This window comes from Dermacentor andersoni, chromosome 7 (genome assembly GCF_023375885.2).
Source record: "Dermacentor andersoni chromosome 7, qqDerAnde1_hic_scaffold, whole genome shotgun sequence".
NCBI lineage: Eukaryota > Metazoa > Arthropoda > Arachnida > Ixodida > Ixodidae > Dermacentor > Dermacentor andersoni.
This window is the reverse complement of record NC_092820.1, coordinates 141,339,713-141,353,137: the sequence shown is the minus strand read 5'-3', so window position 1 is coordinate 141,353,137 and position 13,425 is coordinate 141,339,713. Positions and strand designations below refer to the sequence as shown.

General features: G+C 49.4%; 1 protein-coding gene and 1 non-coding gene across 2 annotated transcripts in view; both read left to right on the top strand.

The window, feature by feature from the left end:
- Positions 1-13,425, top strand: part of LOC126533728 (beta-1,4-glucuronyltransferase 1-like) — a 350,896-nt gene that overhangs the window by 20,103 nt on the left and 317,368 nt on the right. The window contains exons 3-5 of the mRNA XM_050180918.3: positions 5,124-5,328; positions 9,717-9,906; positions 10,441-10,864. Of these exons, the coding sequence (XP_050036875.1) occupies positions 5,124-5,328; positions 9,717-9,906; positions 10,441-10,864 (819 nt within the window). The remainder of the gene's footprint in view (positions 1-5,123; positions 5,329-9,716; positions 9,907-10,440; positions 10,865-13,425) is intronic.
- TRNAW-CCA (transfer RNA tryptophan (anticodon CCA)) lies at positions 12,732-12,804 on the top strand. Its single transcript has one exon. It is a non-coding gene; the product is annotated as a tRNA-Trp (tRNA).

The following is a 13,425-nucleotide window of genomic DNA, read 5'->3' as shown; positions in this document are numbered from 1 at the left end:
AAACATGAAAGCCGGTCGCCACGCAAGGCCCTTTTCCAACGAATACAGGCCCCCGTCTGCATCCTTCGAGTGCAACCTTAACTTGATGGATAAGATTCGTCACCGTGCCCTGCGACCTACCTGCGTGAAGACCTAGCCCACCCAATCTGCTCTTGTATATAAGCTATTCACAATAGAAAGAACAGCCCTCATATGTGCAGTGAATATTCATCAAAGGCAGCCGTGCCTGTAGCTGCGACGCGTGCTTGGCCTGCCAGTGCGTCTCGTGCAACACGAAGGTACATTTAACCTTCGTTAAACACACTGCTCTCAACTAGTTAACGATTTAGGTTGTTGCGTGTTGTGGTGTCTTCCGGGTGCGTTGCACGTCTGTGACGCGCACTCTGTATGTCGTCTCTCTCTGTTTTTTCTTTTCGCCATAGCCTTCTGGAGCAACATGCTAATGATCCCGTCGCCGGGCCCGCCGCTCCAAGATTCATACAAAAGCCACGCCCCTTTCCCTCCCTTTATCTCCCTTTCACCTCTGCTAAAAAAGTTATGGGGTTTTGCGTGCCAAAATCACTTTCTGATCATGAGGCACGCCGTATAGGGGAGGGCTCCGTAAATATTTGACCACCTGGGGTTCTTTAACGTGCACCTAAATCTAAGTACACGGGTGTTTTCGCATTTCGCCGCCATCGAAATGTGGCCGCCGTGACCGGCATTTCACCTCTGCTAGCTAATGAGCGTGGAACAAGGCCTATTTGTATCATTTGTGGAACCTTGCTTTAGGCTTTGCTCGTTCAGATCCTCGATCGTATCTCCGTCGTTCGCAGAACAGGACCACGTCAGCTGTGAGCAGCACGTGGCTGATAATTTCGGGTTAAAATTTTTTTCAACCTATTACGCCGATTCGCCGTCTTGCAGTAACGGTTGCGAGCGCGAAGTAAACATAATAATTAGGTAGTCGCTGCTCGAAATGTTCGACTCGGTGGCGAGCGCGTGCTTGGTTCCTCGAACCTGATGTGATCGTATATGCACAGTTCGGCTCAGCTGTCTGTTTTGAAGGGAACCGCTGATTCGGCTGTTTCGCCTTCTACACGCGCGGCCACCTAACGCCCCTTCAACAAATATGCGAACTCACCACCTGCAGCTTCAGCTGTGAACGACGCGGCTGCGAGCTATATATGTATACGGGCCAGTCCTAGAGTTTGTCCAATGCCGGACCGACCTGCTGCGATCTTCGTTGCTTAATTACAAATACACAGTGTGTAGTAGGACTCTTCTTCACTATAACAGTAACGTATTATGCATCTGTTGATGCGTATGAACTGTTCTTGGATGCCTCAGAGCGCGTTTGGGCTTTGAACAGTTTCTTTTTCCCCCCTATATCTATTTGGTGCTGAAATGGGCTGTTTATTGTACGTTTTTTTTTCTTTTCGTGTTACGTACCGATTTCGATCAGTATCCTAGAATTTGGCCACTCACACGCTCTGCGTTGCCTCATGCGCCCGTCTCAAGACATGTTTACCGCTGAAATTTTGGAGCCGTGGAGTAACCTAACAAATTGAAATAAACTTGTATAAATATTTCCGAAATTTACTGCTCCGCTCCCTCTCTCTCTCTCTTTATTGTCCCCGGCTATAAAAGCACGAAAGCCGTGTCAATCTAAAGTGTTCACTAAAGATATAGAGAAAATTTAAAAAAATTTTTTTTGTAGAGCCAGCCAAAAAGAAATTGCGGGCAAACATCCACCCGGCTAAAGGCGCAGTTTCGCCCGGAAAAAGCCGCAGTTTCGCCTGGAAGGCGAAGCAACAATTGCGATAGCAAATTAGTAGGTATCTATACGAAGCTATTAGTAGTTTCAAACTACTAATAAATTTATAGTATCTTTATCGGCAGTATAAACTTGTAAACATTCGCTTGCTTCCTAAATTAACAAGCATGGGGTCACGCGCGCACAATCAAACATGAACACATCTCACTCGATGACCGCGGAAACTCGCTGTCAGAACGCTGGAGTGAGGAAGCGCAGTAGCAGCAGCGAGCGAAGTGACTTTCGTGCTGCCTCTCCCTTCAACCCGAACTAAGCGGCGAGAACAGCGCGGGCACGGAGTGATTAGGCCTTGGCGTACCTAGACTGTACTCATCACAAATCGCTTGGAGATAGGGCCCGGGTGGCCGCGCCATACACAGCGTCCGCCGGAGTAGAACAGATCCTTCCTCCCCTCGCCCCTGTGCCTTGCGCGTGACGGAAGACGGCGCGCTTCCTCCTCAGTTTCCTCCCTTGCGCGCGCAAAATTGAGCCGTCATCGACCCGTCGTGGTTGCTCAGTGGCTATGGTGTTGGGCTGCTGAGCACGAGGTCGCGGGATCGAATCCCGGCCACGGCGGCCGCATTTCGATGGGGGCGAAATGCGAAAACACCCGTGTACTTAGGTTTAGGTGCACGTTAAAGAACCCCAGGTGGTCGAAATTTACGGAGTCTTCCACTACGGCGTGCCTCATAATCAGAAAGTGGTTTTGGCACGTAAAACCCCGTGGTTTAAAAAGCCGCCATCGTCTGCTCACTCTCGCACGCTTTCACTCGCACATACAGGATACTGCGCGCGGCGACGATGTTATCGCCCGTGGTCTTTATGCGGAACATTACCGCGACGTACGTCGACGCCAACGGAAGAAATGCGCGTGGAGTGTCCATATAATTGCTATCGCAATAACAAAAGAACATATTGAAAAAAACAATCTGCGGAATGAGGCATGGTACGTAAGTGTGAAATTTTGCTGCTTAAAACAGAAAAAAAAAAAGATTGCGCAGGTCCCGCGCATTGTGGAAATCGATGTTATGTGAAGCATTCTGCCGGTACCTGCCTATCTACATTGTCTGGGGTTCCGCAGAGGGATGCCAGGTGGTCAACCGTGTTTGTGTAAATTGAGTGTTGTGCGTGTGTGTGTGTGTGGGGGGGGTGCGTGTGGGGCACGTCATAAGCGTACGTGTTCTGTGACTACAGCAACACAACGACGACCATGCTGAAGACGATCATATGGCGGAAACCGCACGATTTATACGCAGGCCGTTCGACACGAGTTTATGACGTGGCAATGGTTAGTTTCTACATAGGTAGTAGACGAGCCTAAGCGAGGCAAACACGGTTTATGACGTCATCAGCGACTACGTGTTATGCAAATCGTACGTACCTATGGCTATTGTGACGTGGTGTCCGTTAAAACGACGACGACATTAGTACTCGGGCGAAGAAATGTTGAAGCATTATTAACTTGGCCGACCATGGAGTCAGTGCAACGTCGCAAAATTTCTGCGTAGCGCGCCTCTCAGGAAATTACTGCGGAAATTGGGCCTGTCCTGGAGATTGTGCAGTCAAACACGGTGTCTCAAAGCGCGAGTCACAAACAAAGAAGATGAGGAAGTGGCACGAGGTGCACGCACCCAGCTGCTGTGCTCGGCGGGCGAGGTTCATTCCACCGTTGGGCCCACATTATTGGACACTACAGGCGCATTTCTTACCGTCGCCGTCGCCGTGATGTTCCGCGTAAATTCCCAGGGCGATAACACCGTCGCCGCGCGTCGTATGCTGCATGTGCGAGTGAAAGCACGCAAGGGAAGCCGACGATCGCGGCTCAATCTGACGCACGCGAAGGAGAAAGCAGAGAGCGAACGCACAGTCTTCCGTCGCGCGAAAGCCCGTGGGGCGATCGAGGAAGGGAGTGGGGGCGGCGTTGTGCTCTGGCAGCAACTGCGCATTTCGTGACCGGGCGCATGAGAAACTGGTGATCGCGGTTCAATCTCGCGCGACATTTGACTTCGCCAACAAGTGCGCACTTTGCACGAACGCGCGTGGTCGCGCGCGCCAGACCTTGAAAGGGATCTGGAGACGGCTCAACCCTTTGTACGTGCTGTGTTTTCGCTGTTCAGTTTGCGTTGAAGCGATACACAGCACGACGGTCACTTCGCTCGCTGCTGCTGCCGTGCTTCCTCACGCCATTGTTTTGACAGCGAGCGTCGATTCTCGGTCATAGAGTGTGATGTGTTCATGTTTGCCGGCGCGCTTACACCATGCTTGTTAATTTAGTTATCAAGCGGCCGTTGCGAAGCTTATACGGCCGATAAAACTACTGTCCTCACTTCGTATAGCTGTCTACTATTTTGCTATCGCAATCGATGCTTCGCCTTTCCGGCGAAAGTGCTACTTCTTTTTCATTAAAGCGAGGCGAGACAGGAACTGACCGACCGACTGACACCGCCACACCATCCTACCTTAAACTATCTTTAACCTAACATTGCCTTTCCTTTACCTTGCCTCAAAGTGCCGAAAAGCGTGAGGAAAAGCATGCTTGGCATTAAAAATTATGCTTACGGCTTACCTCGCAGAGGGAAACAAAGAATTTCGTGAGTCACAGTGACAGTGGCGTCGCAAAACACTATACCCTACAGTTTTTCGATAGTTTTCTCCTGGAACTGGTCGCATACTCTCAAGCCAATCTCGCCGGACGTTACTAGGATGAGTGTAAATATTCGTGCTCGAGACATGACACGTACTTCTTTTATTTGAAAACGTCGATCACGCGTGCATTTTGTACGTTGGACAACTTTGAAAACGTGCCTTTCTTTTCCGACGCAGCGCGGCAGTTCCTCGGGGAATTTGGCAGGTTCACTGCTGTCCGTCTGCTATATCACCCGTCTGCTATCACCCGTGTGCCATGCGCGTCTGCTAAGCCCGTCTGCCTATGTATCATAGGGACACGGGACCGCGGCAGTTCCTTGGCGAATCTAGCAGGTTCACTGCTGCCCGTCTTTCCGTCTGCTGTCACCCGTGTGCTATGCGCGTCTGCTAAGCCCGTCTGCCTATGTATCATAGGGACACGGGACCGCGGCAGTTCCTTGGCGAATGTAGCAGGTTCACCGCTGCCCGTCTTTCCGTCTGCTGTCACCGGTGCGCTATGCGCGTCTGCTAAGCCCGTCTGCCTATGTATCACAGGGACACGGGACCGCGGCAGTTCCTTGGCGAATGTAGCAGGTTCACTGCTGCCCCTCTGTCCGTCTGCTATAAGCCGTCTGCTATCACCCGTGTGCTATGCCCGTCTGCCAAGCCCGTCTGCCTATCGTACCCGTGTCTCTGTGCCCAGGTGGTTCACATCGCCCTGCTGTCGCGGCTCGAGGCCCGCAAGAGCCGCGGCGCGGCGTCGGCGGGCGCCGACGCGTCGCTGGCGCAGCGCGACGCCTTCGAGGACCGGACCCAGATGCTGGCCGCCATCCGGCGCAGCGCCGTGCTCGACTCCAGCGGCGAGTTCCACATCGTCAACTTCCTCGCGCGCGCCGACAGCCTGCTCGGTGAGTGCTCCTCTTCCTGTTCGTGCGTGTATACCGTACAATACTGAGGAGCCTGCTGGTTTGGGCTAGTCGGTAAGACGTATTAACATATTAACAACGCAGTTAATTGCGGTCGAAGACAAGAAGAGGTGGACGGGGTGGGCGCTTACTTCCACAAGGGAAATAACAGAAGCGGTTGAAATGCCACGCTGTGACACGTTATTTCGCAAGTATTCCCTCACTTTCTTTTTTTGCAGCGAAGATGTTAGCTTTGGCTATTTTTCTTGGCGTCGTCCGTGGGCAAAAAAAAAAAGTGGGCCGATCTCGGAGTCAGTGCAATACCGCGCCGACCCGCCAGGTGACGCAGGCTTCAAGCACTCAGGAAAGTGAAGCGAAAAGTGCACACATTCTTTGGAATCAGGCATGCACCAGCACCCGCCGCGGTTCCTTAATGGACATATGGTGTTTTGCTGCTGAGCACCAGCTCGCGGGATCGAATCCCGTCCACGGCGGCTGCATTTCGATGGGGGCGAAATGCGAAAACGCCCGTGTACTTAGATTTAGGTGCACGTTAAGGAACCCCAGGTGGCCAAAATTTCCGCAGCCCCCCACTACACGGCGTGACTCATGATCAGATCGTGGTTTTGGCACGTAATTTTTTTTCAATGCGTACAGCATACGTTACAACATTCGTTTCAATATAGAATAAGCAAAAAACAAGCATTTGAACCACATGATTGATGATAAGGCGCGCCTGGTAACAATGCGAGGCACGTAGCACTCCCCGCATTCGTCTGCCGGTAAACTGTACTGTTGCGCAAGCTGCCGTGACGTCACTAGCCTTTCCTGTATAAAAGAATCATCCTAGCAACTCATTGCATTGTTGCTGCAGCATCGCGTTGGGTAGGTAACGCATAGTTGGGACTCCGGAGGAGCAGCGTGAATACGAGAAGTGCCAAAGGGGGAAAAACACGGCAATACGAAAAAATGGGGGGGGGGAGACTTACGTGATAAAACCACGATATGAAGTACATCTTCGTGGGGGACTCTGGAAATTTCGACTACCTAGGGGTGCTTAACGTGCCCGCAATACACGGGGCACGGGCGTTTTTCCATTTCGCCCCATCAAAATGTGGCCGCCGCGGCCGGGATTCGATTCCGCGACCTCGTGCTGAGTAGCGCAACATCATAGCCACTAAGCCACCATGGCGGGTAGGCAATACGACCAGCGGCGGCGGGCTGTCAAAATGGCCATTACTTCCATTACTACCGTTACTCTAAATTACCATTACTACCATTACCCTAAAGCAATAAAGCATTGCATACCCCCCCCCCCCCCCCCCCCCCACACACACACCCCAGCAGTTTTAGAGCTGCTTTTCAAGAGCTTCGCTGTACATCCGTTTTCGCAGGGCCGGGATGGCCAGTCAATTCTTTTTCTAATGAGTAAGCATTTATATGCCTACCCAACGAGTAGTTTGTCCGTCACGTGAGACAAGGAGTGGCTCATACCTCCGTAAGCAAGCAAAAAAGAATGCAATGGCTAATGGCCTCATACCCACGTAAGGCAGAGGCTAAAACCCCTCAGCAAAGTGAAGCGAACAGTGCATACATTCATTGCAATCACCCATACAACACAGAGAACAACATACGTTTCAATAAAGAACAAGCTCAAAACAAGCATCCAAGCCAGCATTAAAGCATTGCATACTCCCCTCAACAATTGTAGTGGTGGTTTTGCAGCAACTTCGCTAGATTAACCTTAATTCACCTTAATTAACACAAATGGTCGTGGATTCGAGTGCCCTAATGAAATTCATCTCAGTTAAACCTGCCTTATCATGTTCTCTATTAAACAGGATAAGCGACCAACCGATGACGGTTAATAAGGGTTTATGCTGGTCGGATCAAACTCCATAACATTGATAATGTAACTAATGATAATGATAATGGATAATGATAACACCGGGCTGCGTGAAGACGAGCCAGTTGCACAATGCTTAGGCATACTTAGACAACCACCAGAGGAGTTTCTGCGTGAATTTTTTTTTATCTAGCAAAGAGCTACACTTCTTGCATGTAACACATGGAGTTCGTACACGTTAGACAGATATCTCATCTTTCTTGGCGTTAGCCAAAATGCCGTAACACGAACTTGATCGCCATGTATATATATTTTTCGACGAATGCAAACGGAGCTTCGACTAAAGGGCTTCTCCAGTCGTAAAAGAGACTTGCCTCTCTATTCTAGGCACATTCTGCCGTTTAACACTTCACCTCGACTCTAGAAAGCAAGTAGCAGCGCCATGAACCTTCGGCTTCAGCGTAACCCGCCGGCTACAATTCGTGAATTGCAATATGTGCCTCGAAGTGAATGATTCAGAAGGTAATTAACGAATTCTTGTTGATTAGTTGAATGTGTGTTTTTGATTTCCCGTTCAAGTAATGTCCGCCTCTCGGAACCATCCAGCTCAAGGACTAAAATTATGTTACTTGCAACAGGCTATTTAAAAAAAAAATGCCGTAACACGAACTTGATCGCCATGTATATATATTTTTCGACGAATGCAAACGGAGCTTCGACTAAAGGGCTTCTCCAGTCGTAAAAGAGACTTGCCTCTCTATTCTAGGCACATTCTGCCGTTTAACACTTCACCTCGACTCTAGAAAGCAAGTAGCAGCGCCATGAACCTTCGGCTTCAGAGCCCTTCACCGAAAATCTACGGCAATTTTCGAGAAACATACTGTCTTATACAGTCGAAGGGTGGAGCTGTGTAGAACTCTATGGTAGCGGTAGAAGGTAGACAGAGAAGCTTTGAAGCAGAAAATGAAGAAAAGTAATTAAGGAGATGTATACAAAAATAAAACGATCAAATGAGAAACTTGTATAGCACATCTCAATAAATCAAACAGGCTAGGTGACTAGTTGTCGCAGCCCCATTTTAAAAGGGATGCCAAAAATCATCATCATCATCATCTTGGAGTAAAGCATCGTTTGAGAATACGGAGATTATTTTCGCTTGCTCTTTGGTGTACCTTTTTTTGGTTTTTCACATTCCCGCTCACTTTTTGAGCGAAGGTGAAGCTACAAGGTGTTTGTGCTTGGCAAGTCATAATCAGAAACATAGTTTATTCTCCCAAACGTCGGGAAAGACCCCCCGACAAATACCTATACTGAGTCTGTGGCTCCTGGTTACATGGCATGCATGACACAGAAGGCAGGAAATAACAAAAATACAAAATAAACGTGCATACGAGTGGAATATCGTATTGCATATTATTTTCCACGCCAGGTAAGTGCTAAAAAAATGAAGGTACATATAAGCACACGTGCACACTATTGAGAACTAAAAACAGCAACAAATAAAACACAAAAAGTACACCCGCCACTGCACAATTGCCGCTCGTGAAAAAGAAAACACTGCGGATTAAAATGCACCTTAAGTACAGACGAAAATTCGGCAGACACATAAGACTGCTGACACACTGGAATACCAAAGCATTATACCGTTTGTAGACCTCGGAACCTCATGAACGCGCTCATATTATATACTCATGACATGGCGTCATCTCCTGCCCATTGGCTCCGCGGTCACGTGCCCAATAACGCGCGCACTAGGCCACACGTTTAGTCAGCCAGAACCGTGAAGCTGCCGTGGCTTCACGGTTCTTAATGCCTTCTCAAAGGCATTAATTTACTTTGTTTACGGGAACCTCCCTGCGAAATTTAACGTCACTCCCAGCATTTCTCACGTGTTCTCACTCTCTGCGCAGTCGGCCATTTTGGTACCACGTTTCGGTCGTGCCTACTACGACGGATTTTCACGTAATGGGGCATATAATGCTATCGCATTGAAACTCGAGTTTCAAAGAGTTCATGAATTAGATCACTGTGGGCGTAGAATACTGAAAACTAAAGAAAAGAATAACCATAAACACAATCAAATATAATAAATACCACTCGTGAAGGAAAGAAACTGCTTGATGTACCACACTTAATTACAGAAAAAAAAAATGTTTTGGGAGATTGCGTCAGTTGGATCACACTAAAGAAAAAAAAAAAAAGAGAACGCAGGTACAAAAGAACGAGGACAATTTATCAGAAAGAAAGTAGAATTTGTAGCTGTGTTTACTAAACGTCTCTCTGAAGGAAACGAAAAAAAAGAAAGCACTTTTTAAATCATCCAGCTTCTAGCACCTAACGGCGTATTGCTGCGCTCGTGTAAGTGCATTCTGCCTGGCCATTTTACAAGCACTGCGTGCTTAGATTGACCAGCAAATTCACCCTGTACAAAGAAATTTGGATAAATAAATAAATAAATAAATGAATGAATGAATGAATGAATGAATGAATGAATGAATGAATGAATGAATGAATGTAAAAAGAGGTGGCGCTGTTCCCCCTGCAGGCTCTCGGAACCACGTGCGACCGGACGTGACCCTGGTTACGCAGAGCACGGCCAACCACCTGCACTACCTCGTGGCGCTCAGCGAACGCTGGCGGGGACCCCTGGCGGTCACCGTGTTCGCGCCCCGGTCGCAGCTGTCGCTGGTCGTCGAGGTGCTGGTGCAGCTGCGCCGGTGCGTGCCCGCGCTCAGGTGAGCTGCGCCGGGGATCGATCGCCGCATCGCTGAATCGTTTAGTCGTTCGGTCGGTCAAGTCGGTCGATCGTTGGGCGCAGGATCATAAGAGAATAGGTCGTCCACGCAGTTCAGTGAGTCAACGCAACCGTTAATCATTCGAGTCAGTTGGTCGATCATTCAGTCGGGCAAATCAAGAATCATCGAGTCGTCTAGCGGGCTGAGGAGTCCGCCAGGGCCTGTGCGCTCCTGGCCGCTTAGTGACCTTTTGATCGTTGTCGCCAGTAAAGTTGTACGAACGAACGAAGGATCACTCATCGATGTACAGTCGAGTCATCCAAGAATCAACAAATAAATAAATAAATAAATAAATAAATAAATAAATAAATTAGTTGGTCGACTGGCTGATACATTGATTGCCAGGAGTATCTACGCTTCTGAAAAGCCCAGGCGTCAGGTACGGTCGAAGAGAGATTTCGACCCGCGGACAGAAGACGGGACAGCGCATAGGAACCGGTTCCGTTCATCTCAATCCGAACGCTTTTCCCTCAGGTACAACGCGAGCTTCCACCTGGTCTACCCTCTCAAGAGCCCCGGCTCGCACCTTCCCCCGGACGCCGGTTCCAGCCTGCTGCCCGACGACAACAGCAGCAGCGGCGGCGGCGGCGGCACCAACTCCGTCGACGCCACCTCTTCGCCCCTGGGGGCATCCGCGTCGTGCGACTCCCTGGCCGCGAGGCTCCAGCGCTCGGTGCCCGGACCGGAGAACTACGACCTCGGCGTGTCGTACCCGGTGAACCTGCTGCGAAACGTGGCGCGCCGCAACGCGCTCACCGAGTTCGTGCTGGTGCTCGACGTCGACCTGCTCCCGAACGACGGCCTGCACGGCCAGTTCGTGGCGTTCGCCCGCGAGAACCGGCTGTTCGTCGACTCGCACCGCGACGACAAGACCGTCTACGTGGCGCCGGCCTTCGAGGTGAGATCGGGTCGCGCGCGCGCGAGCTAGAGCCTGAGTTGATATAGCCTGAGCTGCACGGCTATAGCCTGAGACACGAGCTATTATAGCCTGAGACACGAGCTATTATAGCCTGAGATGACGGAGCGGCCACCTGAAAACTACGCCGCTGGCGCCACGCAGCCTGGAGTACGTAAACCACTGACGAGATAACGGTGATTTCTTTTTGTAATGTATTGCAGTTGACGCCAGTGAAACGGGTTCTTGATACGCGAGTAAAAAAAAAAAAAAAAAAAAAAAAAAAAAAAAAAAAAAAGGAAGCATGAGGTGATAAACAGCTGGCTGATCGTGCTCGCGCGGGCCTGCATAATCGTGCCCGCACCCTCGTGGTGATGTTTATCTCGTTGTAGGCTCACGTTCTCGTGCGTGCGCGCTGCCATTGGTTGCGACGATAGAGTCTCATATAAAACTGGAGGGAGCTCTGGCGCTGCGATCTTTCAGCCACCGTGGGGAATAATCAGAACTACGTGGATTTGTCCAATCTTCGTGCTTAGGACTTCAGACGCCCTTGTGGCTTCGTTTACTACGCTTTATCCGGGCCTAAATAGGTCTCGATTTCAAATACTTTTTTTTTTGCCGGATAGTGTAATAAGGCTCTGCAAGCACGCATACTATCTGCTAATTGCAGTGGTTGCGCTTGTCCGTGCGTCCGTGTCGTAATGGTTCCAATATCGGGCTGCTGCACTAGCTGTCCTGTGTTCGAATGCTGCCGTCGGACAATTTTGATAATGCTTATTTAATTGCTTATATAACGTGGAACTTTCTTAAAATTGATCACTTTGCAAAGTCACGAAGCCATTTAAAGCCAGGGGGACAAACATTAGACAAATCCGTGTACTATACCCATGATTCTCACGCTGGCTGAGCTGCCCTGCTGGCAACACTGACAGACATCAGCGCCCACAGTTCCCTCTAGCAATTGTATGAAATCTCTATGGTGGTGATATTCTCTTATTCCACTGCAGTTTCCTTTGTCGTGTTTGCCCGACCCAAAATGTATCCAGAGAGAAACCTGGGGACTTTTTTGCTGGGGAATTTCGCTTCTAAGCCCAGCCATGAACACGAACTTCGGTATAGCGAACATTAACACTGAATGAATTCGCAGTTACAACGCGTCTGTATTATTTGCTCTGCGGGCGGTAAAGCAGCATCTAGCTACAACCCCCGCTCCTTTCGCTCCCTTCGCTCCATTTAGCAGGAACCCTCCGTTTCATACCTGGTGGTGAAACAAAGGAAAAAGAGTATTATACCGCAGAAGGCAAAGTGAGAAATCGTATAATACTGCAGAAAAAAAAATATGAGTGGCGATTTAGCGGTAAATGCAAGAGAAATGCGTTGCCATTACGTCGCACCTCTTTCAAGTGACGGATCGACGATTTTAACCGCGTTCAAAACACTGCAAAGTGTTGTTGAGTAGCTTGCTTGATACATTATGCCTCTTCGAGGAGCATAGTGACGCTCGATCACGGTGGTCAGGAGGAGACCACTGTCAGTTGTACTCCTCGCTTTCTCTCTCTCTCTCTCCCTATATATATAGGTAGCGTGATCTTTTAGGGTGAAGGCAACTGGTCAATAAACCCACATATGCTACCTGAAGGCATCAATGTTGCCGGATTCGAGACCCTCGTCCGGCAACATTGATGCCTTCAGGTAGCATATGTGGGTTTATTGACCAGTTGCCTTCACCCTAAAAGATCACGCTCTCGTGACGCCTGCGGCAAAAAAGACGTTCGTCCGCCGCCAAGGTCTGTGAGTGGTGGCACTGGCTAACACTCCCAGGGTTGCACTAGAACACATAAATACCCAAGACAGTGGATTGGAAAACGGCGCCGCGGTAGCTCAATTGGTAGAGCATCGCACGCCAAATGCGAACGCTGTGGGTTCGGTTCCCACCTGCGGCAAGTTGTTTTTTCATCCACTTTAATTTCCATTAATTTATCATTTATTTATTTCATTTATTAAGCACAAGTAATTTCCCCTATTTTTTCCTTGGTGTCAGTGTTTGTTGGCTGCTTATGATATGACTAATAAAAATCGGGACCCTCGGTTAACCCTCTTTCTTCTCGTTATATATATATATATATATATATATATATATATATATATATATATATATATATATACACACACACACACTCGTACCTATACCACGTTTCCGTCTTTCCACACATAAAAAATGTCATCCCCCAAGCACTCCGTACAGATGGTTAACCAGCGAAGCTGAAACGTGTGACCCCGGTGTTTATTACTGGGTTAATTCCGACGGTTCATTAAACGGCGGCTTGCTATAGGCTGCCGGAGCAACGGTACGCAGTTGCTGCTTGCGCTGGACTGCGCGAGCCTGTTCTTGCGCCCAGGCTGCAGCATCGGGACGGCGTAGACAACCTCGTTCCCGGTTCTGCTCGCGGCGTTGCTGATCGAAAGTTGCCTGCTCCTCAGGAGTACGTACGACGCGTGCCCTACCCATTTCGGAGCCGGAGAGAAAGTGCTGCGCGCGCCCTCGGCTGCGATAGAGAGCAACG